Below are 27,129 nucleotides of genomic sequence, written 5' to 3'. Positions count from 1 at the left end.
CATAATAAGAAATATTTCTAATAAATATGAAATTTCAAAATATATTTCTAATATATTATATGTCATTTATTATACAAAACACTTGTAAGTTTATATCTTAAATTAAATTATATATTTAATTAATATATAATATAAATATATTACATTAAATGTAATGTATATTCAAATTTATTATTTATTAATTTTTAAAGTATATATTATATGTATTATTAATTATAACTTTTAGATTTACAAATATGTTTTTTTCAGATAGTCTTTATAGAAATCTAAAATATTATGAAACTCTTCATATATCTCATTTTCAACATAATATTGTAAAACGGGGTATTCAACATAGTTATCATCCTTATAATAAAATAAATGAATTAGAATTTTATTCTCATGGACGGTAATGTATTTAATTATATATATGTATTTATAATAAATTGTAAAAGAAACTATTCTATTTATTAATAGGTATTTTCGATTAATTTTAACTCCAAGGAAAGAAGTTATTCATTCCAAATTTAAAGCATATGAAGTTAATGGTGATGGAGAAGAAAAAACTATACATTTAGGTAAAATAATATTAATATATAAAAATAATTATTATGAACAATATATTTATACATATTGTATATTTATATATATAAAATATTAATATATAGAATAATTATATATAGAATAAAAAATCTTTATAAGAATAAAAAATCAATTTTTGGAAAATTAAAACAAATATATAAAGATTAAATAACAAAGACAATAAAGATTAAAACAAATAGAAAAATTAATATAAAAAAGTGCTAATTAAGGCTAATATATAAGTTTAAATGAAATGAGACAGAAATAAAATGAGACAATTTTATTTCATATTGTCATTTTTCTCTATCTTTGTTTTATTTATTTAATGAAAAAAACTTAAATTTATTATAACTTAATAAATAATTTAATATAAAATAAAATAATATAAAATAAATAATAAATAATCTTAATATAATCTTAATTTTATTATAACTTATATATATATTGAATAAATATATGTTATATTATTTTATTTTATTTTCAAATCATAGAAATTGAAAATTACTTTAAATAAATGAAATTCATTCTATTTTAGATCATGAAAGTTTTTATCATGGACGAGTATTTGGTGAAATTGATTCTCATGCACAAATGCATATTGACAATGGTATTCTTACAGGCATTATTGCAATCTCTGATGAAACATTTCATATTGAGGTATAGATAGATATAAATAATTGTGTTAATATAAAAATTTCAAGAGAATGCAAATTGTAATTTTTTATTTATTATTTATAATAGCCATCTTGGAGACATTTACCTCATTTAGGAAATGAAACAATGATCATTTATAAATCATCAGATGTCAAATTTAGTTGGGAACATTTTCAACATGGAGAAGGGCATACACATAGTGCTCCCAAAACTTGTGGATATGTAAAAGAAGAATTAGGTTAATTTATTATCTTAAATAAAAAATTTTATTAGAGATTATAATTCAGATATATAATCAGTAATATATTTTATGTAAGATTTATATTACAGATATTCCAATAAATAATAAAGGAGAGGAAGATATAAAAGAATCTAATTTTAAATTAAATGAACATTCTAGAATTAAAAGACAAACAGAAACTTATGAATATACTCCAACAAAAACAAGATGTCCTTTATTATTAGTAGCTGATTATCGTTTTTACCAAGAGATGGGTGCTAGCAGTACAAAAACTACAATTAATTATTTAGTATATGATTATTTGATATAAATACATTATCTTATATAAAAATCATAATTTATTTCAAGTAATAATTTAATCTTTATTTTTTAGATAAGTTTAATTGATAGAGTACATAAAATTTATAATGATACTTTATGGCAAGAACGCCAAGAACAAGATGGTTTTAAAGGAATGGGTTTTGTTATTAAAAAAATTGTAGTTCATAGTGAACCAACTCGCGGAAGAGGTGGAGAAACTCATTATAATATGGTTAGAGAAAAATGGGACGTTCGTACGTTACTTGAGGTAAATTTATTTTTTTGGTATCTTCATTTAAAATACTGAATTCTTGTTATAATTAAATGAATCATATAAATTGTGCTTAGGTTTTTAGTCGAGAATATAGCCACAAAGATTTTTGTTTAGCTCATTTATTTACTGATCTCAAATTTGAAGGTGGTATTCTAGGATTAGCATATGTTGGATCTCCTCGTAGAAATTCAGTAGGAGGAATTTGTACACCAGGTACATTAATAAAATTTACCTTTAATCATTTATAAATAATCTATTAATTTTATTTCAATATTGTTATTTCAATAATATTCAATATGTTAATATTGAATATAATATTATATTATATTAATATAATATTTCAATATGTTTCAGAATATTTTAAAAATGGTTATACATTATATCTTAATTCTGGTTTAAGCTCTAGTAGAAATCATTATGGACAAAGAGTTATCACAAGAGAAGCAGATCTAGTTACTGCTCATGAATTTGGACATAATTGGGGTTCTGAACATGATCCAGATATAACAGTAACTTTTTGTTTGCAACATATCTAATGTTCTTAGAAAAATTAATTCAATAAGAACAATCTAATTTTTATATATTAAAAGATAATATTTTTAATAGGAATGTAGTCCAAGTGCTAGTCAAGGAGGTTCATATTTAATGTACACATATAGTGTTAGTGGATATGATGTAAATAATAAGGTATTTATTATTATTTAACTTATATAAAAAAAAAATAATGATACTAAGAAAATACTTATTGTTAATTATTTATGGATTAGCGTTTTTCACCATGTAGTTTAAGATCTATTAGAAAAGTATTACAAGCAAAGTCAGGTCGCTGTTTCTCTGAACCTGAAGAATCATTTTGTGGTAATTTACGAGTTGAAGGAGATGAAGAATGTGATGCAGGATTACTTGGTACAGAAGATAATGATGCTTGTTGTGATAAAAATTGTAAACTTCGTAGAAATCAAGGAGCAGTTTGTAGGTAATTGATAATTATTATAATTATACTATATAATATATAATATTATAATATATAGTCTACATTCTATAAATTAAATATTTTGTTTCTAAATTTCTATATTTGATATATATCTTTCAGCGATAAAAATTCACCTTGTTGTCAAGGTTGTGCATTTATGCCATTAGGTGTAAAATGTCGCGATGCACAGTATGCTACTTGTGAGCAAGAATCACGATGTACAGGAGCATCTAGTGAATGTCCCAGATCTCCACCAATGAAAGATGGTACAGGTTGCCTTGAAAGAGGTCAATGCAGACTTGGAAAATGTGTACCATATTGCGAAACACAGGGCTTACAAAGTTGCATGTGTGATACAAGTATGATTTTTATATGTTATATTTTATATGTATAATAAATACATAATAATATATATTTATATGAAATTTTTATTTGCAGTTGGAGATGCATGTAAAAGATGCTGTCGAATGAGTTTGAATGAAACATGTTTCCCTATAGATCCACAAGATATTTTACCTGACGGAACACCATGTATTCAAGGTTTTTGTAACAAGGTAATGTTATTGAATGAATTTATTTTATGTATGTTTTATGTTTTGTATATATTTTATATAGTATAAAATATAAATAAATATTTTTAGGGTGTTTGTGAAAAAACAATTCAAGATGTAGTAGAGCGATTTTGGGATATTATTGAAGATATAAACATTAATAAAGTTATGCGTTTTTTGAAAGATAATATAGTAGGTGCTGTTATAATTATTACTGCCATTGTATGGATTCCTACTAGTTGTGTTATTAGTTATATCGACCACAGACGAATTAAAGAAAGTGAAAAAAAGTGGCGTTGGAAACATACAGATGAGCTTATTCATCCAGATGAGCAAAGACAAATTATTTATACTGGTGGACAACGACAAAAAATATCGCAAGTTACTCAATAATTATAAATATTTCATTTATATGATATGATCGAAAATACCATGCACAAAAAAATTTCTAGTCATTAATAGATGCTTTTAATTTTTATATTATATGTGATTTTGTTTGTTATATGAAAAATTATTTTAATATATGAAATATTGTTTTAATAAACAATATATTCATAATAAATTTAATAATATTTATAATTATACGAAAATTGTATTTGATTATTATAATATATAAGTAAATCCTAAAGAAAATTCTAATTTGAAAAATCCTAATTCTTTGATTAATTTGGATTAATTAACAAAATTTTAATTTTAATGAAAATTTATTTGCATAGAATATAACATAGCATTATATGAAAATATAAAGCATTTTTTTTGAATAAATAAAATCAATTCTTTCAATCAATAGTTTTAATATCATTATATATATTTTTTAAATAGAATTTTTATGCAACAAAATATAATAATATAAAAAGTATAGTATATACTTATATATAGTATATAGTATATATAGTATATAAATAGTAAAATAGTATAATAGAACACTAAAAATTAAGTATTTTTTATCCAAAAACTTTTACTCTATTTTTAACCTTTACTTTATTAGAATTATTAGAGAATTCATTTTAAAAAAATGAAAAATTGAGAATTAAAACTTTAAATATTGATTTTATTTCTTTCAAGGAAATTTTGATAAAAAAGAATTGCTTTATATATAACTTATTATATTACTTATTATACTTTACATATTCAAAAAGTTTTATTATAAATAACAAAAATTTTTTATTTTTTCATTTTTTAATTTTTATAAAAGTTTTTTATTTTTAATAAAGTACTTTATAAATATATAAAATATAATGAATTACATAAGAAATAATATTTTTTCTTATGTAATAAAATATTATAATAAAATAATAATAAAATACTACCTGAAAAAAGTAAAATCAATAATCAAAGTTTCAATGATTTTTTTATTTTTTTAAATATTAAATTATGTTAAATAGAAAAACTTTTCAAATAAAAAATATTTAATTTTTAACATTACACTATTATAAAAAAAAATTCCCAAACAAAATTATATTTAAAACATGAAAAAATGCTAAAAATTTAATTTTATCTCTCAGATTTCTCATTGATCAAAAAAATTATTTCATTGATAATTCATTATATTCTATATTATGCTCTATATATAAACTTTCATTAAAAATCAAAATTTTCGGGAATGTGAATTTTTTTAAGATAGTGACTTTTATGATTGTATATCTAATAAAATAACTTAATTATTAAAATATTTATATAAATTTTTATATGTATATATATTTAAATCAAATTTTAATTTTCTATATAAAATTTTTAAGAATATTAAATTTAAAAAGTAGTAAAAAATATATTCTTTGAATGTTATGTTCACCTTTATAAAAACACGTGCTTCAAATCAGCGCTAACCTCTAAAATTTCATTACGTGTAATTTGGTAACGTGTTTCTTCTGATACATGACACCTTGAATTCGATAATTGCATCAACGTACCAATTGGTACTAAATATTTTCTAAAATAGTTTTCTAAAATTTTATAATAAACATGAAAGAAAAACTTCCTGAAACAATTAATTTTTCGAAAGAAGAAGAGATTATTTTAGAATTGTGGAAAAAATGTGATACGTTTCAGAATTCTTTAAGATTGTCAAAAGGAAGACCAAAATATTCATTTTATGATGGTCCACCGTTTGCTACTGGATTACCTCATTATGGACATATACTTGCAGGTACAATAAAAGATATTGTAACAAGATATGCTTATCAATCTGGTTATCATGTGGAAAGACGATTTGGCTGGGATACTCATGGTTTACCTGTCGAATTTGAAATCGATAAAACATTAAATATAAAAGGTCCTGATGATGTTATGAAAATGGGAATAGAAAACTATAATAAAGAATGTCGAAATATTGTAATGAAATATGCAACAGAATGGGAAATAATTGTAGGTAGAATTGGTAGATGGATAGATTTTAAAAATGATTACAAAACATTATATCCTTGGTATATGGAATCTATTTGGTGGGTTTTTAAAGAATTATACAATAAAGGTCTTGTATACCAAGGTGTTAAGGTAATGCCATATTCCACTGGTTGTAACACACCTTTATCTAATTTTGAATCAGGACAAAATTATAAAGATGTTATTGATCCTTCCATAGTTGTATCATTTCCATTAGTAGATGAACCAGGTGTTTCTATTCTTGCTTGGACTACTACACCTTGGACTTTACCTAGCAACTTGGCTCTTTGTTGTAATCCTATCTTTGAATATGTAGAAGTTAAAGATCATTCATCTGGTAATATTTATATTATATTAGAATCAAGTTTAGAACTTATTTATAAATCTAAAGATTTATATACTATACAAGGTAAAAGGAAAGGATGTGATTTAAAAGGAAAGATTTATAATCCTCCTTTTCCATATTTTCAAAATTTAAGAGAGAAAGGTGCTTTTATAATATTAAATGATACATATGTCACAGCAGAAACTGGTACAGGTATTGTTCATCAAGCTCCATATTTTGGAGAAGATGATTATCGATGTTGCTTGGAAGGTGGTGTAATAACAAGAGATCAAGAAATTATATGTCCTATTGATAGTTGTGGATGTTTTATAGAACCAGTACATGATTTTGTTGGAAAATATGTAAAAGATACTGACAAAGATATTATTAAGTATCTTCAGACACATAAAAGATTAATTCATAATGGCACTACTAAACATAGTTATCCATATTGCTGGAGATCTGATACACCATTGATATATAAAGCTGTACCTTCATGGTTTATTAGAGTGGAAGCCATAAAAAATAAACTTCTTGCAGCAAATAGTAATACATATTGGATACCAGATTATATTAAAGAAAAACGATTTGGTAATTGGTTAAAGGACGCTCGTGATTGGACTATTAGTAGAAACCGTTATTGGGGTAATCCAATTCCTCTGTGGATATCGGAAGATGGACAAGAAATTGTATGTGTAGGAAGTATTGCAGAATTAGAAGAATTAACTAATACAAAAATAACAGATATTCATAGAGAAAATATAGATCATTTAACTATACCATCAAAACGACCAGGATATTCACCTTTACAACGTATACCTGAAGTGTTTGATTGTTGGTTTGAATCTGGATCAATGCCATATGCACAAATGCATTATCCTTTTGAACATCAGAAAGAATTTGAAGAAAATTTCCCAGCTGATTTTATTGGTGAAGGTATTGATCAAACTCGTGGGTGGTTTTATACTCTTTTAGTTATATCAACAGCTCTTTTTGGGAAAGCTCCATTTAAAAATCTGGTAGCTAATGGTTTAATACTTGCATCTGATGGACAAAAAATGTCTAAACGTAAAAAAAATTATCCAGATCCTCTGGAAATTATTAATAAATATGGAGCAGATGCTCTTCGTTTATATTTAATTAATTCTCCTGTTGTTAGAGCAGAAAATCTGCGTTTTAAAGAAGAAGGAGTTAGAGATATTATAAAAGATGTTTTTTTACCTTGGTACAATGCATTTAGATTCTTAATGCAAAATATTGAAAAATTTGAAAGAGAAGAAAAAATTACTTTTATATATGATGATTTTAAAAATGTATGTTCTAGTAATATAATGGATAGGTGGATTTTATCTTTTACACAAACATTATTACAATTTTTCAAACGAGAAATGCATGCTTATAAGTTATATACTGTGGTTCCTCATTTAATAAAATATATAGATAATCTTACCAATTGGTATGTAAGAATGAATAGAAAACGTATAAAGGGAGATGGTGGTGTAATTGATTGTCAACAAGCTTTAACAACCTTATTTTCTGTTCTGTATATAATGGTACGTGTAAATGCACCATTTACACCATTTTTAACAGAATTTATGTTTCAACGTTTGGTTAAATTACTTCCTCCATCTAAAACTAATATGGACAGTGTTCATTATCAAATGATACCAGAATCTAATTCAAAATTAATAGATGAAAAAATTGAAAAGGCTGTATCTTATATGCAAACTGTAATTGAATTAGGACGTGTTATAAGAGATAGAAAAACAATTCCTGTTAAATATCCATTACCAGAAATTGTAGTAATTCACCAAGATACTGAAGTATTGAAAGAAATAAAATCTTTGGAATTATATATTCTTGAGGAACTTAATGTAAAAGAATTAACTGTTACTACAGACAAGGAAAAATATGGTGTTAAATTAAAAGCAGAACCAGATCATAAAATACTTGGAGCTCGTCTTAAAGGAGAATTTAAATCTATTACTCAAGCTATTAAAGAGCTTTCTGATGAAGAATTGCAAATTTTTGTTGCAAAAAAAGAAATTATTATACAAGGTCATAAATTAGAAGAACAAGATTTACGACTTATGTTTAGTTTTACAGGTCCAGCAGCTGAAAAATTGTCAAAACAGTATGAAGCTCATAGTGAAGGAAATGTTTTAATTTTATTAGATGTTACTCCTGATGAAAACATGCATAATGAAGGAATTGCAAGAGAAATAATCAATAGAGTTCAGAAGCTAAGAAAGAAAGCTCAATTAGTTCCATCTGATGAAGCCATTGTATATTATGAAATACAAGATCAAAATAGTAATTTGGCAAAAGTAATTATCAGTCATAAAGAATTTATCGAAAATGCAACTAAAACTCCACAAGAAAATATATCAAAAATGTCAAATAATGCAAATATAATCATAGAAGAAATGCAAAAAATTAAAAATATTAACATGAAACTTATTTTAGTAAAACCTGAAATTGAAAATGATAAAAATAATGTAGAACCTTTCTTAAAATACGTGAATATTGAACTTATAGGCATAAAACCAAGATTTGGTGCAACTAATAGTATAGGAACTGTATTATTAGAAACTCCTAACACATTAGTTCCTATTTCTTACAATCAATTAAAGTATGAAATTCAATTAATATTTGGTATTTATGGTTGTGCTTATAATTTATATGTTGATAATAAACCACTATCGGAAGAAACGAATATTTTATCATTGCATCAACAAACAATACAAGTAATAAAAGTAGGTTTAGTTATAACTCAATCATTTTCAGTATTAAAACATCCTATTTGTAAATTCATTAATATCAATAGCACTTTAGGGAAAGGTACTATTCTTTTAGAAAATCCAAAAGGAAATTTTAATTTAAATAATGCAATGTTAAAAGAACTATTAAATATCTTTTTTAATAAACTTAATATTTCTGAACCTATACCTGAGGTATTAAACGAATTTTGGGGAAAAACACTTCAATTAAGTTAATTTCTATTTAAAAGTGATTTTTCATTAATTATTTATTTTACATACGTACATCATCTTTAAAATGTTTTTCAAAATTTAATAATTTCATTCAAATTTAAATTGAAATTCATATTAAATATTAATTCTACAAACTATACATTGTATATTTAAATACCAATTCTGAATTGGTGGTAACTTTATTCACATATTATATTTATTTATTTTATATAAGAATTTATAAATCATTCAATTTTGTGAAAAACAGTATGTAATTACATCATTTTTATAATTAAGAATTAATAAAAGATTATTATTATAAACTATATAATATACAAATATACCTTTTTTCATTGAATTGAGAATTTTTTTAATTCTGTTAAATTCGGATGAAAAATAAATTTTTATTTACATAAAATCAATTGAACTATGAAATATGCTAATACATGAAAATGTCAAATAAATAACTATTTATTTCATATTCAATAAAAATTACGATATTATTATATAATTTGATTTTTTTACCACTATAATACAGTCTATTACAGAAATAAGGATAATCAATTGATATCATTTGTCAGAAAAAGTAACAAATTTCCTTTTTTGAAAGTAATATAAACTGTATGTTTTAATAAATTATAATTTTATGATTGCTTAATACATTATAAGTTATATGTATATATACACATTGTTAATAACTTTTATTTTTTTTTTAACAATTCATAATGCTCAATAATGCTCCAAAAAACATTAGTATTATGTAATTTCCATTCTAAAGTTAGAAACTTTGGAAGATTTATAAAAAGTATAATAATTTTGTTTCAATAATTGCAATTTATAATAATTATACATAGTATATTCAAGTTTAAGATATATATAGATCAATTCAATAGTAATTTTTAAATTCAATAAAAATATTATAAATATGTAAATATATAATAAATTTTTTGTTGAAAATGATATAGCATTATTGCAAATTGTCATTTATAACATTTATTATGACTAATTCAACAAATGAATAATATTTATCAAAATTAATTTCGCAAATATATTTAAATGAACAAATATTGGCTAGTTATCAAAATATTAATTGCTCGAATTTATAAATTTAATATTATATACGTTCCCATTTATAATCATAGTTTTTTATAAATCCAAGGAAATTTCCTTTGTAAATATATAAATTAAAATTTTGAGTTAAAAAAAAGAAAAAATGCAGATAAATTGATTTAAAATTTGAAATGCAAATCCATACTATCTTATAGTATACTTGATATATTATTCATATGAATTCCTTTATACATTGATAAAAATCACAATAACCCTTCATGTTCTCTTTTATGTCAGGAACCAATGTGTTTAAATGATGTTACACTGAAAACACACATTAATGTTTACAAAATCATATTTCAAAATAATGTCTTTAACTGTTTCTTTGCTATAAATTCACGCAATATTTCTGATGTTGCATTGTTGATTGAAAAAGAAATTACTAACTAATGACATAATATTAAAGCTACTGACATTGCGAAAATTGCAGTGAGTGCATATAATGCGAGAGTTGTACTCGCGGTAAAAAATTGAGCATAATGATATCGGGAATACCAAGCGAAACCTAACATGACAGTCAAAATGACCACTAATGGTCTACTCAAATCCCATTCATTATGCACAGAACTAATTCCTGTGCCAACAGGAATATCAGAAAATGATTGAGGGTTAAAATAAATTGGTGATGAATTGTCTAATGTTGATGTTTGAGATGATACAGGATTTGGTCGTGGTTGATGAACCAAACAATGAACTACACAATTATTATATAAGCCACATCTTTCCAATGTTTGATTGTCAGGTTGCAGTACTCGACCATTAAAAACTAAACGCACTAATTTTTGTGCATCTAGCTCTGTTTGAAAATGCCTCCTGAAAATATGTAATTATGTACTTCATTTCATTATGTTACATTACATATTTTATTTAAATTAATAAATTTTATATAAATATTTATTTAGTATACAAAAATTAATATATACCTTTTAAAATCTCCAAGCAATTCTTTTAAGCTACCAGTAACCATTTTTTGATCATCATTTATAAACTTAAGCTTGATGCTAATTTCATTAGCATCTGTTGTTGAAAGAGTTTCACGTTCATGTTCTATAGAATCATTACATGTTGATGTTGATATACTTGTTTCTTTAGAAGAGCTTAATTTGGTTTGTTTTTGTAATTTTGTTGCACAATCATTATTAAATGAATCCATAGCTTCAATAAGTACTTCCTCTGTAGCTGTTGCTTCAGATGTTCTATGTGTGTCAGGAGAAATTTCTTCATTTGTGTCTATTGTGACAGACAATAAATAATTCTAATATTTTTATTATGTTCTTAGAAATATTTTAAATAGGACATATCACCTGCAATAGATGGTTCAGGACAAGCTTGTGAATTGCCATTATTATCATCTGCAATTGGTTCTATTGTTTCTTCTTCAGTTACCTCCAAATTTGGAGGTCGTGTAAATGAGCTTGCACTTTGATGATTAGCTCTAAGTTCAGCAAGACGTGTGCGTGTTCGACGTAATACAAGTACTGTGCGGATTAATGGTTGGTCTGTAATACTTGTAGAATACCATGCAAGCCATCCTATTAAGAGGACAGCCACAACTATAAAAAAATCTGTCACTTCATCTCCAACACCCTCGATTAAAGTCATTTTTATGATGTAAGATTAACCTGTATAAAAAAATATATAGTAAAAAAAAATAATATTGTTATAATAAATGAAAAAAATAAATAATGTTTTGTAATAATAAATAATTCATGAAAAATATTTATATTTATGATTATGTTTATTATAATAATCTTTTAATAATAATTGTGAGAAACAATTAAAATTATATTATTTAACTTTGTATAAAATAACAATATTATTGTTTTTTTTTTTAAATTTTATACGCATATATTTATAAAAAAAATAACCCTGATTTCGTTTCAATATTTTTAAAATGAAATCAATAGTATTTTTCTATATAAGTTATTGCATAGGAACAAATGTGTAAGATAAGACAAATAACACCTTGAAAAATTACAATATATTTGCATTAATTTTTTAATATTTTTTTAATATAATAAACGAATGTTATTATGCGTCTCAAAAAATATACATACATAGAAATAATATAATTTCATATGTTTTTTTTATCTAATAAAATAAAATTTTCATTGCTATATAATCCTTTATCTCTTTTATAATTATTTATCCTCACCTTAATTTTTATGAATTAGACACAACAGAAGAAAATTAAAGATTCGCTAAAATCACTTATAAAAATCTCATCTGCAAATATCTAAAGATGACGCAGATAATTTATGACAACCAGCGACATACGCGATCTAGTTCATATAATTAATAAAAATATGCAACTCTACAAGGCGCGAATTCTTTTTATGATTTCAAAATACATAATATGCAAATGGACAATTATTAATCAAAATATTTTTTATGTTCATGTCGTACAAAACAAAATGATAATGAATTATATTATGATAATATATTTTTATATATTTATTTGCTTGTTTAACAAATTTTAAATAAATTAATATATCTATCATTTATTGTAAATTTTTATATCATATTATTTATATCATATTATTTTATTTATATCATATTATTTTATTGAAAAATTAATATTATATATATTATATGTATTATTTATAGAAGATAAATTTGTGAATAAATAAAAACAATAATAAATTTAATATTTAAAATAGTTTTTTAGTAAAAAAATAATATACCATGTTATTATACTTATTACATGTTATTATACATTATTATACATTATATATATTACACATTATATATATTATAATTATTAAATTCACAAATATATTTTTAAATTTAAAAAAATGTTGAATTAAAAAATTTTGCTTATTATGTAAAACAGAAAATAGATATATATATATATATATATATATATATACATATATTTTATTAAAAATATTACGTGTCATAATATTAATTATATATATAATGAATATAAAATATCTTATCGTTAAATATAAGTAGATAAATACATAGTAAGATTAGTAAGTATTTAGTTCGATTTCAGTTACACGTCAAAATGGCTGAGTTAATCGCAGTGCCATTAAAAAAACCGTCTGACGTTGATGTAATTAAGCCGCTTACAAATGTTATTAAATCAACATATAATAATCAAAAAGATTATACGGAAGCAATTGCAGATTTTAGTAAATTAAGAAACAATGCATTATGGCGAGCTTTTGAAAAATATGAAAGTTCTTTAGAGGTTATATACAGGTATGAGTCATTTTTAAGTAATTATTAATTAAAATAGTATAATAAGAAATATAAATACAATATTTCATTGCATTTTATTTTTTAGAAATGTGTTTATTATAAAATTCTATAATAACATAATTTTTTAAAATGATAAATAATTTGATTAGTAGTATTTAACTTTATATTTTTGACGTAATTTAATAGAATAATATTTGAATATTTATCTTTTAAAATATAATGAATATAATTATTAACAATATATAAAAATTTTATTTCGATTAATAATCATTTTCTAAATAAAAATTCTTTTTTCTTTTTTTTTTTAGTTACTATGATCAATTATGTGCATTAGAAGGCAAGATTCCTGCCCATGAATTACAAATTCCATTTAAATGGAAAGATGCATTTGATCGTACTATATTTGGTGGAAAACTCAGTTTGAGTAAGATTTTTTTAACATATTATTATAAAATTATATATATTTTATATGTATCATTTTTATTGTGTATTGGATTTTAAGTAATTAACAGATACATAGATAAGATAAGATTATTATTGATAAAATTGGCCCCATATTTAAAGCTAAATTTTTGATATTTATTTTATAACATTCATATTTAAAATAAGATATGATATTTGATATTTTCAGCCATTAGTACATTGTCATATGAAAAAGTATGTGTATTATTTAATATTGCTGCTTTACAAAGTTCAGTTGCAGCAGCACAATCTTTAGAAAGTGATGAAGGATTAAAACTAGCTGCAAAATTGTTTCAAGTAAATATAAATTCCATTAATTATACTATAATGAGTGAATTGATCAAAAAACTAATTTCTCATGGATTTTAATGGATTTAAAATATCTCAATTTTAATCCATATTGTTGTAGATACATATGCATTCATATATAAATAAATAGATAAAATTCAATATTATTATCAATTATTGTTTTCAGTTTTTGAAATCTGATTGATGATAATACATATAGGAAAAAATTTTTAAAATCCTATAATATATATATAATATATATATATATTTAAAAATCATAAAAATCCATGAAAATATTATACATTGATAAGTTATTAAGAAATAATTTACTTAATAATTATTAATTAATTGTTATTGTTAATTATAGCAATCTGCTGGTATCTTTAATTATCTTAAAGCAAATGTTATGATGGCTATTCAACAAGAACCAACACCAGATATTAGTCCAGAAACATTGGGTGCATTATCAGCATTGATGCTTGCTCAAGCTCAAGAAATATTTGTATATAAGGCAATCCATGATGCTATGAAAGATGGAATTATTGCTAGATTAGCTTCACAAGCAGAAGAACTATATGCAGATGCATTAAAATTATTTCAAAAGGAGATTTTTCGGGCATTTTGGGATAAGGAATGGGTTCCTTTAGTATGTATCTTATTTATATTACAATCTTACTTATATACAGAATTCATATAATTATATGTAAATAATTATATGTAATGATATAATATAGATTGCAGGAAAACAAGCTGGATATCGTGCAATGACTGAATTTTATCAATCATTAGTATGCAAAAATAATAAGTCAATTGGAGAAGAAATAGCTAGACTAGAAGTAAATCTTAAAAGCTAAAAAATATAATTATGAAAATCATGAAAATAATCTAGAATATATATATAAATAAATAATCTATAATTATAAAAATAAACTAAAATTAATTAGAATATATATTTTTAGCGTTCTGTTGAATTATTTAAAGCTGCGCAACAACGTTCAAATAAACCTCATTTATTTCAAGATTATGCTAATAGAGCTCAAAGAAATCTGACAGAAGTAAAAAAAGATAATGATTTTATTTATCATGAAAGAATACCTGATATAAAATCTTTGGAACCAGTTGGTAAAGCTTGTGTTGCAAAATTAATATCAATGCCTGAAATTTTCAGCTCAAATTTTAAAGGTTTATTTTATATATATAATATTAAATTTTTTAAATTAAATATAATCTTAAATATAATTATTTTTTATATATTTTATGTTTCTAGATCTTTTTAATGATTTATTACCTGTTAGTGTACACCAAGCATTATCATCTTATGAAGTTCGTCGTAATGAATTAGTGAACTCAGAAATATCTAAATTACGAGAAATGACGCAAATTCTAAATGGGTATTAATTTTATAAATTTATTTAATGTTATTATTGTGTATATGTTATTATAATATATAATATTTAATTTATTAAATGTTAAATATATAATTCATATTTAATTATATTTTTAGTGTATTAGCAAGTTTAAACTTACCAGCAGCTATTGAAGATACAAGTGGAACTGATTTACCTCAGTCTGTATTAGAAAAAGCTCAACATGTAAAAGAAATAGGTGGAATTAATGCATTGGAAACTTCTATGAAAGAATTACCTGATTTATTACAAAGAAATAAAGAACTTTTAGACGAGGTAAAAAAATTTTCAAATTTCTTTTCATGTAATTATTAAATTTTTTATCTTTTTTAGTGTGAACGAATGCTTCAAGAAGAGCGCGAATCTGATGATCAATTAAGAGAACAATTCAAAGATCGGTGGACAAGAATTCCTAGTAGTCGTTTAACAGAACAATTTAATATTACTCTTCGAAAATATCGTGAAATTATTAATAATGCTGTGGCAGCTGATAAGGTATAAATATATATATATTTTTCAGAATATTAATATATTCGTAAGGTATCTTTAAAAAATTGATTTTATGTATGAAATTTAAGAGCTTATTTAATTTGTAAAATAAAATTGTAAAATTGTATATATTTAAAATAATTATAATTTGAAGGTTGTACGTGAGAAATATGAAAATCATAAAGAAGGTATAGAAATTTTGAGTTTAAATGAAAATGATTTAATTAATGCTGTACCAACTGGATCAGCAGTTCAGGAAAGTAATACTGTTATTCAACTTAGAAAACTAATGGAAGATGTATGTATTTTATATATAATATTATTTTTAATCATTTCTTTAAATTATTTGTATTAATATTGATTTTTTTCCAAGGTTGAAACAATCAAAACAGAACGTGATGTTATAGAAAGTGAATTAAAATCTGCTACTACTGATATGAAAACAACATTTTTGTCAGCACTTGCAAAAGATGGTGGAATTGATGAACCAAATTTATCAATAGAAAGTATAGGAAAAACATATGGACCTTTACAAAAACAAGTGAGAGATAGTGTTTCTCATCAAGAACAATTAATTGCTGAAATTCAGGTAATATTCATTTTATATTAATTATATATAAGATACATATATTGCGACAGCTTTGCAATGGATTCTAGAAGCCAAAGATTTTGTCTTTAATATAATAATATTGATAATATAAAAATTTTTATTAAGACTTATCTATTAAATAATTGATTTATTAATTGATTTTAGAGATCAAAGTCTTTAATATAATAATATCGATAATAATAAAAAATAAAATAAAAAATAAATAATAAAAAATTCGATTAAGATTCGATTGATTTTAGAAATGGAAATAAAGTGAGACTTTGATTTTATTATATTATTTTTATCTTATTTCATTAAAAAAAAAATTAAATTGCTCATAATTTATTTATTAAGTCCAAACCAATATTTTTGTGTCTCTCGCATCGATCTCTAAAATCGATGCTACAAAAATATTTCACAAATATATTAATATCTTATATTTTAACTTCAAAATTTTAGAAGTGTCATACAGAATTTACAGCTGAACAATCTGGTAGTGGTAGTTCAAGAGAAACAATGTTATGTAAACTAGCAGCTGCTTATGATGCATTTAAAGAATTGAAAGGTAACTTAAATGAAGGTGCTAAATTTTATAATGATTTAACACAGGTAAATATTAATTATATTTTTATTAAATTATAAATTAAATTAGTTATATTAAAATTATATTTTTAATTTTTTTTTTTCATAGTTATTAGTAGTCTTCCAAAATAAAATATCAGATTTTTGTTTCGCTCGGAAAACTGAAAAAGAGGAACTATTAAAGGATTTGACAACAAATTTGAGTAAAACTGAATCAATTCCTTCTAACATTTTATCTCATCATGCAGGTATGACATTATAATTTTATAAATAAAGTTATATCTATATAATTAATTTTAAAAATATAGGGATGTCCGGACAAAAGCAATCGGGAACAGAACAAAGTGGAACATCACAATTACCATATCCTACACATTTTCAAGGAATGCCTATACCTTATGGAGCTGGTCCTACTACACCATATCCTGCATATATCCCTCCTCCTATGCCTACAACATATAATCCATATGCAACAATGCCTTATCCCACACAAGGTAATATAAAAAATGCGAAATCATTCATTGTTATATAACTTTCACTTTATTTTTAGGAACTTATAATCCATATCAAGGTATGCCTTCAGCTCCTTATGGTGGATATGCGACTCTTCCACGTTATGGCGGTAATCAACATTCTCATCAAGGACATCCATTTTGAAAAGCAAAAAATATTTTATATATACTGTGATTGCAAAATAGTCATGTGAAATTTACAAAAATGAGAAAAATGTATATGACATAATATTGTGGAAATTAATATGAAATATGTTTTAATCTGTCCAATTTTGATCAGTAAAAAAAATTATATGTTGAATTAATTTTGAACAAATTATATTTCTTGATTGTTATTGATACTTATTATAATTGAATTTCTATATAATGTATCAATACGTGATATATATTAAGCTTTAAATCATGCTTCAAGAAAAAAAAAGAGCAATTTATAAATATATTTTGTAACATAATATAACGTAATAATTCTAACAATCGTAATTATTCCATTGTTATATTTTAATCTTTTTTGTATTTATAAACATATAGTTTTATGAATTCTCTAATAGTATTTTGCTGCATAAGTACTACATTTATAATTGTGTACTTTATTTTAGAAATGTATATTATAACAATTTTTATTACAAATAAAATTAAAATCAGCATAAAAAAATATGTAAAATTTTTTTTTTATCTTAATGTGTTCATTAAGATAAATTTTATAAAAATTGAGGTTTTATTATTGTTTGAATTGAATTTTAAATATATACTTATAATATATTTAATTTGAGTATCTACATATTCAACTTTTATTATTTAAATATTTGAAATATTGAATAATTCAAATTTGATTTTGAAATCTTGGATTTAAATAGTAGTATAAAATAAAGAATAATCTTTTCATTCAATATATTTTATTCTTTATAATATTTTAAAATCATTGAAATTATTAAGATACGATTTTCTTTTATCTTTTTTCCTTGATATAATTATTTTATGTTTGTATTTTTTATTACAATACAATGAAAATAATATCAATTTGTAATTTTTTTATAAAGATGAATTGAAATATAATGTCATTAAAGCTAAATTATTTATATATATATATATATTATATTGTTATTAGTATTTAGTATATTGCAATATATTATAGTAGGTGTAAATATTTACAATTTATACAATATAGATAATAAAATTTTTTCTAGCATTTCCAAAAAAAAATTCTTATAAAATTTCATATACTTATAACTTTAACATCATATACTTATCTGCCAAATATTTGAATTTTAAATAGTTTTTTGAATTTTAGAAATATTTATTTTTATATATTTATCTATATATTTTTTATATATTTTATATATTTTATATGTCTCTTACAATAAAATTTATTACTACAGTACTGTTTTTGATTAAATTTTTTTAATTCTAGAAAATTTAAATTATATTATTGAATTTCATTAATTTATAATCAATGATGTTAATATTGTATTAATGTCAAATTAAATTTTAATTTCAATTATGATTAAAGTTATTAGTAAGTTTATAATCATTTTTTATATACTTTTAATGTCATATGTGATATTAAAATAAGAATAAAATATATATTAAGAGAATCAAATGACTTTTAAATTTCTATGTTATGAAAAAGTATTTATATCCTGTAATAACTATCTTATTTGTGCTTATAAATATGTATAAGTGTAAAAAATAATATGAATTATAATTGTTTATATTAATAATAATTCAAAATTGCAAAAGATTTCATTTATTAATATAATATAATAATCATTTCAGTTTTTAAATATTCGAAATTATAAAATATGTACAATCAAATGGTCTAAGAAGTTTAAATACATATTAATACAATTTAAATATTTTTTTAAATATATACATAACAATAAATCTTATTCAATCATTGGCATTTCAGTTCTAATATGTATAAAATTATAAAAAATAATTTACTACATATTAATAACAAGCAATCATTATCAATTTCATTACACTTGATTTTAGAATAGTATAAATTAAGATTATTTTTTTTTTTTGAATTAGCAATAATCTTTTGCTATAATCTTTGCTTTATTAAGCATAGATTCTACATGTCGCGGTAATAACGCTTGTAATTCAGACGACATTGACATATATTTAAAATTTAATAATCTTACCAAACCATTTTGGTAACTAACTACCATCCATAGATAACTCCATGCATTCGGATTCCAAGATATCTAAAATTTTAATATTAAAGTAAATTAAAACAATAATATATATACAATATATATATATATATATATTCTGTTTATTGACATAAAATTATAATTAAAGTAAATTAAAACAATAATATACATACAATATATATATACATACTCTGTTTACTGACATAAATGGATATTCTTCAATTGGAACTTCTGATTCCTCTGCATATAACATTCGTTTGAACATTATTTGTTCATTTTCCTTTAAATATAACAAATTCAAAATATTATTTGTATAAAAGAATAAAATTTATGATTTATATATAGTATAATAAAAATGACTAAAAATATTTACTTTTAAATTATCACAAAAAATAATACCGAATCGATCTTGACATTCATCATAAGTTTCTGGCATGTAACGATGATCTTTCGGATTTTTATTATGTTTTTCATCATCCATACTATCTTCTTTGTCTGAGAAGTCCTCTATTTTAATAAATGAACTCAACTAGGAGAATCATTCATATTTAACTTTATGTGAAAGCATTTAAAATATAAAATATTAATACAAACATATTAATATAAAAAAAATACCTTGCTTTTTTTCAATAAAGCTTTTTCGAGAGCCGTTTCATATACAAGTTCATGTGCAAATAATGTTTGAACTTCTCCTGCTAATGTACCATGTGCAATACTATTTGCATAATCAGAAACGGCTAAAGCCTATAAAATTTTTAAGTAAAAATTTAAGTTATATTATTAGAATATTTAAAAACGATTTCTGAAATTACTTACATATGTAGAAGAATTTGATCCTAATGTAGGATAATATTTGAATTTATATTCTCTTAATGGAATTAAGTGAGAATTTGTATGCTGATTCCTATAATAACATAAAAATAATAATAACAAATATATTCTATGAATTTAATTATTTTTAATTTTTTAATAATTACCCTAGTGCATCATCAAAACTAATGACAGCACATGGCCAATGTGTCATCCATGCACCATTTACTATAATAGTTTTTTGCACACTAGTTTGTGGAGTATTTATATTTTCTAAATTCCAAAATTTGTATGATCTATCTAAACTAGCAGAAGCCAAAAATTTTCCTCCATTATATGGAATTAATGCTACCACTATTAAAATAATATTTTATTTATAGTATTATTAATTTTTTAAATTTTTATAAAAAGAAACAAAAACAAATGTACTTACTACTCACAGCATTACTGTGAGCATAAAAATGCTGAAATGCATTTATGAAATATGTATTTTGTCTTTTTTGCATTGATAATGGTGATTTGTATGTTAAATCCCATAAAGCTATGTAACCATTTGAAAATCCTGCAGCAATGGTACTAAAAAAATTAAAAAATGATATAATTTTGTTATCATAAAATTATAATAGATATATAATAGATATACATAAAAATAAAGAAATATATTATGAAAAAATCTTACTTATGACCATGTTCTTTTGTCCATGACAACTTAGTACATTGCCAAGTTTGACCATTATTATCATATATTGCAATATTTACAACTAATGTTATTACTGGATCAGTGGAATATATAGGCCACCTATAATAATATTAATAAGGACAAGAAATATAATATAATTTGAACAAATTTTCTACTTACTCATTGTTTATAGATTTTTTAAATTTAAGCTCCTCTGGAAAAGGTAATGAATAAATATGTACATTTCCATCTGAACAAGCTGCTGCAAGTAGACCCATTCGTTTAAGATTACAAGGATTTTCTTTTTTATAATTATCTAAACTTTCATCTTGATAACATCCAGAAGGACACCATTCTAAACACCATATAGTACCATTGTTATGTACAATTACATATGATAAAGCAGGAGGTTCTTGTTTACTATCAGTTCTATATAAAAAAGAATATATTTTGAAAAAATATAATCATATATATATATATTTCATTAAGTTGTTTTTTTTATTACTAACTCATGATCTAAATGACCAACACTCCAAATTTGTATCATATTATGTCCAGTGTATGATTTTCCAATAGTATATTCACTTGCCATTGTTGGATGAGTACTAATTGCGATATATTGATGAGGTTTTTTAGAATACATTGGTGATGGAATAGGTAACCAAGCTAATGCCCATACTGGACCACCAGTAAAAAAAATTGAGGTACCTGAAAAAATATTCATATAACATATAGATACTATGAAACAGATGTAGATAAGTAATACCTTCATCTAAACCACCCTCAAATCGTTTCCATTGCTTCCATGGAATTTCTGTATCACATAATTTTTCAGATATGCTTTTTCTCTTTGTTCGCATGGAAACTTCTAATTCCGGTAAATATTTAAGAATATCGATATTGTTTAATAACGTGAATTGATTTGGAAAATAATCATTAAATAAATAAAATTCATAATTTTTTTGTTCACTATTAAAGAAAGAAAAATAACATTATTACTTAATAAATATATAAATATTATATAAAAAGATATATTAATTCTAAAATATAATTATTTACAATTCCATAGTCCATCGTATAGCAGGTAAATATGTTCCTGTCCATCGAATTTTTTGATATTGTTCTTTGCCCAAAAACTTCATCGTAAAAAATACTGTTGAAAAATAAATCATGAAACTTAGTAACTGATAAACTTAATAATTTTAATTTTACATTACAATAAAATTTATTTTTACATTCATCTGAATTATAATCTTCTTCTTCAAAATCGGAATATCTGTCGATTCCTTCTGTTGATATATGTTTTGCTGTTACATGCTTTGTTGCATCTTCATAAGATATACTTGAAAATTTACATATTTTACATATATAAGACTGTAATAAAATCAAACATGTTTAACTGTCTTGATTGTAATAGAAATAATTAATATTATTATAATTATTATACCTTTTCAGGAATGAAGTTACAATTTTTAAAATGATTGCATATATCTTCAATAGTAGTACATGTATAAGTACAACCTACATGACGACAATTTGTTACTCCCACTGAGAATAACTCTTTTTTCCATATGCATTTCCATACAGATGGAATAGGCATTTTATGTTTGGGTATTTTGATTAAACTTTTCTGTAATATTAATTTTATATAATTATTGATATAATACAAAATTAATAATAAGATTTTTTTAAAGATATATTATAAAATAATTATATACCAGAAGTTTCATTTTTTTTTCAGGAGGTGGACTGTTATCCTTGAAAAATTCAGAAAATTCTAAAATTTTTGAAACTGCTCTGTAATTAGAATATTATATTAATATCTTTATTTACATTAAATTATTAAAAATCTTTAATTCAAATATATCAGCTTACTTTTCAGCAGCTTTACGTTTTACTTTTTCATTATCACTAGTACATAACTGTACTTCTGTTACTTTATTTTTTTCTGATAATCTGTGAGTTCTTTCATGTATTTCCATAGAAGATGGCATCATAACAGCACCACAAATTGGACAAGTTACCATCAAAGCTTTCTTTTCCTAGTATATAAAATTATAATATAATTATAATAATTATAATTATTATATGTATAATATATATCTTTTTTATTTATTTCTCTAGTAAAATCGATTTTGGATTATAAAAAAATGAATATATTTTTTAATTAATTTTTTTTTTCAATTTTTGTTTTGTTTTAATATAAATTTTGATAGAAAAATTATTTTTAAAATATGCATCATCAATTACAAATAATGTCATCTATTTTAATCTTAAGATATTTGAAATTTTAATTTTAATAATTACAGAAAATTGTACATACTTCTTCTGATTTTCCACAAAATTGCATATGAGATATAAAACCATTCACACTACGTTTTATAGCTCCACATTTTTCACAACACAAATGACCCTTTTTTTTTTTAATTGCAGATGTTAAAATTTTTCTCCATAATTTAATATCATTTTCATAATCCTGAAATATAGAATTTTCTAATATTATAATAATATAATAATATATATAAGAATTTTTCAAATATTAAAATAATAAATTTATTAAAGCTTTTAATTTTATATTTACCATAGGTTCATCACCCTTTATCCAACTCATATTGTTATGATGAAGTAAATTATGTGAATCCCATTTATTTTTTAACATATCTATTTCACATTTGGCACAACTTATTAAATCTACCTAAATTAACAAATATATATTTATATAATTAGAAATAATACAAAATAATAAAAAATAAAACAAATATATATATATATTTTAATATTTTATATAAAATTTACTTCTGATGTATGAATAATAGCATTAATTTCATCTGTATTTTCTTTTTTTATTTCTTCCATAATTTCTGGTCCCTTTAACATTTGTATATATTCAGTGTCCAATGTAGAATGAGATGATGCTCTGCCTCTGCCTCTACCTCTACCTCTACCTCTACCTCTACCTCTACTTCTACCTCTACCTCTTCCTCTGTTACTTCCTCTATCTTTTTCTCCTCTTTCTTCTTCTCCTTTTGTTTCTTCTCTTTTTTCTTCTCTTTCTATTTTTTTCCTCTCTTTTCCTCTTCCTCTCCCTCTTCCTCTTTTATTATTTGCAATTTTTTCTTCTTCTTCTTCTTCTGCTTTATCTGAAGATGTGCCTGTTATTTTATTTCTTTTTCCAACAATAATTGAAATTGGAATGTTATCTTTAGTACTATTATTATTACTTAAGCCATCATTATTATTAATATTATATAAATGTTCATTGTGTCTCCTATTATGAATTACTGTTTCTGCAATAGAAACATCATTAAGTTTTTGTGAATTTTTTAAATTTTCTTCTAATTTATTTGAAATGTCCATAGTTTTTTCAGATAATATAATTTTTTTAGGTCTTCCTCTTTTTCTTATTGGGGGTGTATTTATTAAATTTTGACTGTTATCACTTTGATTTATTGATTCTGTATTAAAATTTGTTTTGTTTAATGAAATATCTGGTGTTATGAGTGACAAATTTATTTTATTTTCATTAATACCTGTATCTTTAACATTTAGATTTTCTGATTTTACACATGATTGCAAGTTTTCATTTATTACAGGAATACATTCAGTTACAGAGGTATTTATTGATTTTATTTGTACTTCATTACTACAATTATTATCATTTAGTTCTACATTTCTCAAATTTTTTTCTTTCAAATTTTTTTTATTTATTATATTTTTATTGTTTTGCAAATGCTTTACATTACTTGTTATATTAGAATGATTTCCAGAATTGTTGGAATTCAAAGGCAGTGAATTTTTTGTTATAGCTGGTGTGATAGAAATAGAAGAAACATATGAATCAAATGTAGTTATAATTTTTTCATTATTTTTATCTTCAATTTCTTGTTTCATATATTTTTCATTAAAAACTTTTTTTTCATTTGTTTCAATTCCATTTGATAAAGAAGTATCAGAATTTATTGCTTGTTTTAAATCTTTATTAGGAATATTTTTTCTTTTTTTATCTGAAGTTGTAGTTTCTTTTGTGCATTCATTTTTATATTTTATAATGTAACGATCAAATTTAGTTTTTTTGTTATGATGAATACATTCAGATTTACCAAGTAAATTTTCATCCATTTCATATATATTTTCTGCCTTTTTATTTTCTTCTAAATTTGTATTTAAATATTTTTCATTAGTATTTTGTTCATACCTTTTATTTATTCTTTGAGACTTTGGTACATCTTTTGAGGTAGTTTGATTATTTTTTGAGTTTTCAGCAGTAAATTTTACTTTTTCTAATGTATTTTGATTTTCTGAAACATTCGTTGAGTTACTTATTTTTGTGCTGTCTTTTTCTTTTTTTATATTATTATGAAGATTTTGCATCTGTTTTGTACGATTTGCTTTAGAAACAGACTTTTCTTCATTTGTTTTAATTTTAGGCACTTCTGTGGTATTTTTTAAGCTTTCATTATCTGCATTATCTGTATTATTTTTATTGATTTTTATAACTGTAGTTGGTTTTATTACAATATTTGAATTTAAATTTCCAATAGATGTAGAAATTTCAAGATTTTTATGTTCTTGAATTTTGATAGCATTTATATTATTATCTTTTTTTATAAATTCTAAAGCAGACATTATACTTTCACCTATAATAAAAAATTAAATTTTATATATAATTAATATATATTAAATTTAAATTATAAATTAAATTAAATTATAAATCTAAATAATGATAATAATTGATTAATTTACCTTTTTCTATTGAGTTACTAAGACAAATATTTTGTAATACATTTGGAGGAAGGATAAACATTTTTGTATTATTAGATGATTGATTGGATTTATTAATAGATGAATTCATATTATCAGATGAAGTGTCAATATTCACAGTCTTTTTACTCATTATTAATATAATCTAAATAAAAATTAATTTATGTAAAATATAATATATTGAAAGAGATATTTAATCAATTTTTTAAATTATTTTATAATTTTATACTTAATTTAAAATTTCACATATATTTTATTATTTTTTTAGAACATTTTAATATTTAATAAATTTCAAAAAAAAACTTCCATAATTTATTAAAAAAAAATTTATACGAGTTGGATTTGAACATAGAACGTTTGATGATGAAATGAATTATCTCTATTTTAAAATCCTATAAAAACTGTCATTTCTTAAAGACGTGGAATAATGTTATTAAAATATTATTAAAAGTAATTATTATTAAAAGTAATTAAAAATAATTAAAGTATATAAAGTTAATATTAATCATACCTTCATATTAATAACAAAATAAGGTTAAATAGTATGTATGTATAATATTTTGTCGCATAATTTTAATATTTTATGATTTTTCATTTTTTTTATAAATACTTACCAGAATTTACTAAAGAATTTTTTTTACATTAAAAATGATATTCAATTGAAAAATATAATATTTAATCTAAAATCTGTGAAACATGATTCGAACCAGTACACTTCACCTTTACACACCATTCTCACATTGTAACAAGGCATGGGGCACGGCACGAATCGTACCGCACGATAGATTATTCGATATATATATATATAGTAACTTGCGCATGCGTTGTTACATTTCAGTGTTCAA

The 27,129-nt window shown here is 22.4% G+C and overlaps 5 protein-coding genes across 8 annotated transcripts; 3 read left to right on the top strand and 2 right to left on the bottom strand.

Moving 5' to 3' along the window:
• Positions 1–11: 11 nt before the first annotated feature.
• LOC551599 (ADAM 17-like protease) lies at positions 12–4,013 on the top strand. Its single transcript, XM_623990.6, has 14 exons — positions 12–84; positions 250–388; positions 457–557; positions 1,097–1,218; positions 1,303–1,453; positions 1,546–1,745; positions 1,830–2,024; positions 2,105–2,243; positions 2,385–2,539; positions 2,637–2,717; positions 2,798–3,006; positions 3,124–3,362; positions 3,442–3,557; positions 3,645–4,013. The coding sequence occupies exons 1-14, from the start codon at positions 27–29 to the stop codon at positions 3,945–3,947; spliced, it is 2,208 nt and encodes a 735-aa protein (XP_623993.3). The 5' UTR covers positions 12–26; the 3' UTR covers positions 3,948–4,013.
• A 1,284-nt stretch (positions 4,014–5,297) lies between these two features.
• On the top strand, positions 5,298–10,661 carry LOC551629 (isoleucine--tRNA ligase, cytoplasmic). Its single transcript, XM_624020.5, has one exon. The coding sequence runs from the start codon at positions 5,517–5,519 to the stop codon at positions 9,255–9,257; it is 3,741 nt and encodes a 1,246-aa protein (XP_624023.2). The 5' UTR covers positions 5,298–5,516; the 3' UTR covers positions 9,258–10,661.
• On the bottom strand, positions 9,938–12,646 carry LOC552451 (transmembrane and ubiquitin-like domain-containing protein 1). Its single transcript, XM_026439981.1, has 4 exons — positions 12,499–12,646; positions 11,648–11,965; positions 11,267–11,573; positions 9,938–11,156 (listed from the first exon to the last, which is right to left on the bottom strand). Exons 2-4 carry the CDS (start codon positions 11,943–11,945, stop codon positions 10,730–10,732), a joined length of 1,032 nt encoding a protein of 343 aa, XP_026295766.1. The 5' UTR covers positions 11,946–11,965; positions 12,499–12,646; the 3' UTR covers positions 9,938–10,729.
• Positions 12,647–13,311: 665 nt separating this feature from the next.
• Positions 13,312–18,299, top strand: LOC412662 (programmed cell death 6-interacting protein). Of its 2 annotated transcripts, none has more exons than XM_396117.7 (15): positions 13,312–13,550; positions 13,859–13,974; positions 14,182–14,309; positions 14,668–14,946; positions 15,035–15,136; positions 15,260–15,482; positions 15,568–15,691; positions 15,805–15,982; positions 16,040–16,201; positions 16,350–16,493; positions 16,569–16,784; positions 17,244–17,393; positions 17,476–17,614; positions 17,675–17,860; positions 17,917–18,299. In XM_396117.7, the coding sequence occupies exons 1-15, from the start codon at positions 13,354–13,356 to the stop codon at positions 18,021–18,023; spliced, it is 2,451 nt and encodes an 816-aa protein (XP_396117.2). In that variant the 5' UTR covers positions 13,312–13,353; the 3' UTR covers positions 18,024–18,299. The 2 variants fall into 2 exon arrangements, with proteins under 2 accessions (XP_396117.2, XP_006558813.1); XM_006558750.3 differs by having other exon boundaries at positions 13,354–13,550; positions 17,950–18,299.
• A 1,565-nt stretch (positions 18,300–19,864) lies between these two features.
• On the bottom strand, positions 19,865–27,063 carry LOC726080. 3 transcript variants are annotated; one of them, XM_016911954.2, is made up of 21 exons: positions 26,899–27,061; positions 26,267–26,429; positions 24,320–26,160; positions 24,105–24,218; positions 23,847–23,999; positions 23,399–23,565; positions 23,242–23,320; positions 22,971–23,153; positions 22,759–22,897; positions 22,583–22,676; positions 22,290–22,492; positions 22,033–22,231; positions 21,704–21,952; positions 21,524–21,643; positions 21,278–21,420; positions 21,012–21,198; positions 20,851–20,938; positions 20,650–20,778; positions 20,408–20,563; positions 20,225–20,314; positions 19,865–20,085 (listed from the first exon to the last, which is right to left on the bottom strand). In XM_016911954.2, exons 2-21 carry the CDS (start codon positions 26,415–26,417, stop codon positions 19,906–19,908), a joined length of 4,665 nt encoding a protein of 1,554 aa, XP_016767443.2. In that variant the 5' UTR covers positions 26,418–26,429; positions 26,899–27,061; the 3' UTR covers positions 19,865–19,905. The 3 variants fall into 3 exon arrangements, with proteins under 3 accessions (XP_016767443.2, XP_016767444.2, XP_016767445.2); XM_016911955.2 differs by having other exon boundaries at positions 19,898–20,085; positions 20,208–20,314; positions 26,899–27,062; XM_016911956.2 differs by lacking the exons at positions 19,865–20,085; positions 20,225–20,314; positions 20,408–20,563; positions 20,650–20,778; positions 20,851–20,938 and having other exon boundaries at positions 21,059–21,198; positions 21,285–21,420; positions 26,899–27,063.
• Positions 27,064–27,129: the final 66 nt, after the last annotated feature.

The sequence above is a fragment of the Apis mellifera genome, linkage group LG4 (genome assembly GCF_003254395.2).
Source record: "Apis mellifera strain DH4 linkage group LG4, Amel_HAv3.1, whole genome shotgun sequence".
Taxonomy (NCBI): Eukaryota; Metazoa; Arthropoda; class Insecta; order Hymenoptera; family Apidae; genus Apis; species Apis mellifera.
This window is presented reverse-complemented; position numbering and strand designations above follow the sequence as displayed.

Coding starts and splice junctions, on each gene's coding strand:
- LOC551599 (XM_623990.6), top strand. CDS start 27: ATGAAATTTCAAAATATATTTCTAATATATTATATGTCATTTATTATA. Junction 558..1,096: donor AGAAAAAACTATACATTTAG/GTAAAATAATAT, acceptor ATTCTATTTTAG/ATCATGAAAGTTTTTATCAT. Junction 1,454..1,545: donor ATATGTAAAAGAAGAATTAG/GTTAATTTATTA, acceptor TTTATATTACAG/ATATTCCAATAAATAATAAA.
- LOC552451 (XM_026439981.1), bottom strand. CDS start 11,945: ATGACTTTAATCGAGGGTGTTGGAGATGAAGTGACAGATTTTTTTATA. Junction 11,574..11,647: donor TCCTGAACCATCTATTGCAG/GTGATATGTCCT, acceptor CTGTCACAATAG/ACACAAATGAAGAAATTTCT. Junction 11,157..11,266: donor TTGCTTGGAGATTTTAAAAG/GTATATATTAAT, acceptor ACATATTTTCAG/GAGGCATTTTCAAACAGAGC.
- LOC412662 (XM_396117.7), top strand. CDS start 13,354: ATGGCTGAGTTAATCGCAGTGCCATTAAAAAAACCGTCTGACGTTGAT. Junction 14,947..15,034: donor ATAAGGAATGGGTTCCTTTA/GTATGTATCTTA, acceptor GATATAATATAG/ATTGCAGGAAAACAAGCTGG. Junction 15,483..15,567: donor TTTCAGCTCAAATTTTAAAG/GTTTATTTTATA, acceptor TTATGTTTCTAG/ATCTTTTTAATGATTTATTA.
- LOC726080 (XM_016911954.2), bottom strand. CDS start 26,417: ATGAGTAAAAAGACTGTGAATATTGACACTTCATCTGATAATATGAAT. Junction 21,421..21,523: donor ACAAAAGAACATGGTCATAA/GTAAGATTTTTT, acceptor TAATTTTTTTAG/TACCATTGCTGCAGGATTTT. Junction 20,779..20,850: donor GATCAAATTCTTCTACATAT/GTAAGTAATTTC, acceptor AAAATTTTATAG/GCTTTAGCCGTTTCTGATTA.
- LOC551629 (XM_624020.5), top strand. CDS start 5,517: ATGAAAGAAAAACTTCCTGAAACAATTAATTTTTCGAAAGAAGAAGAG.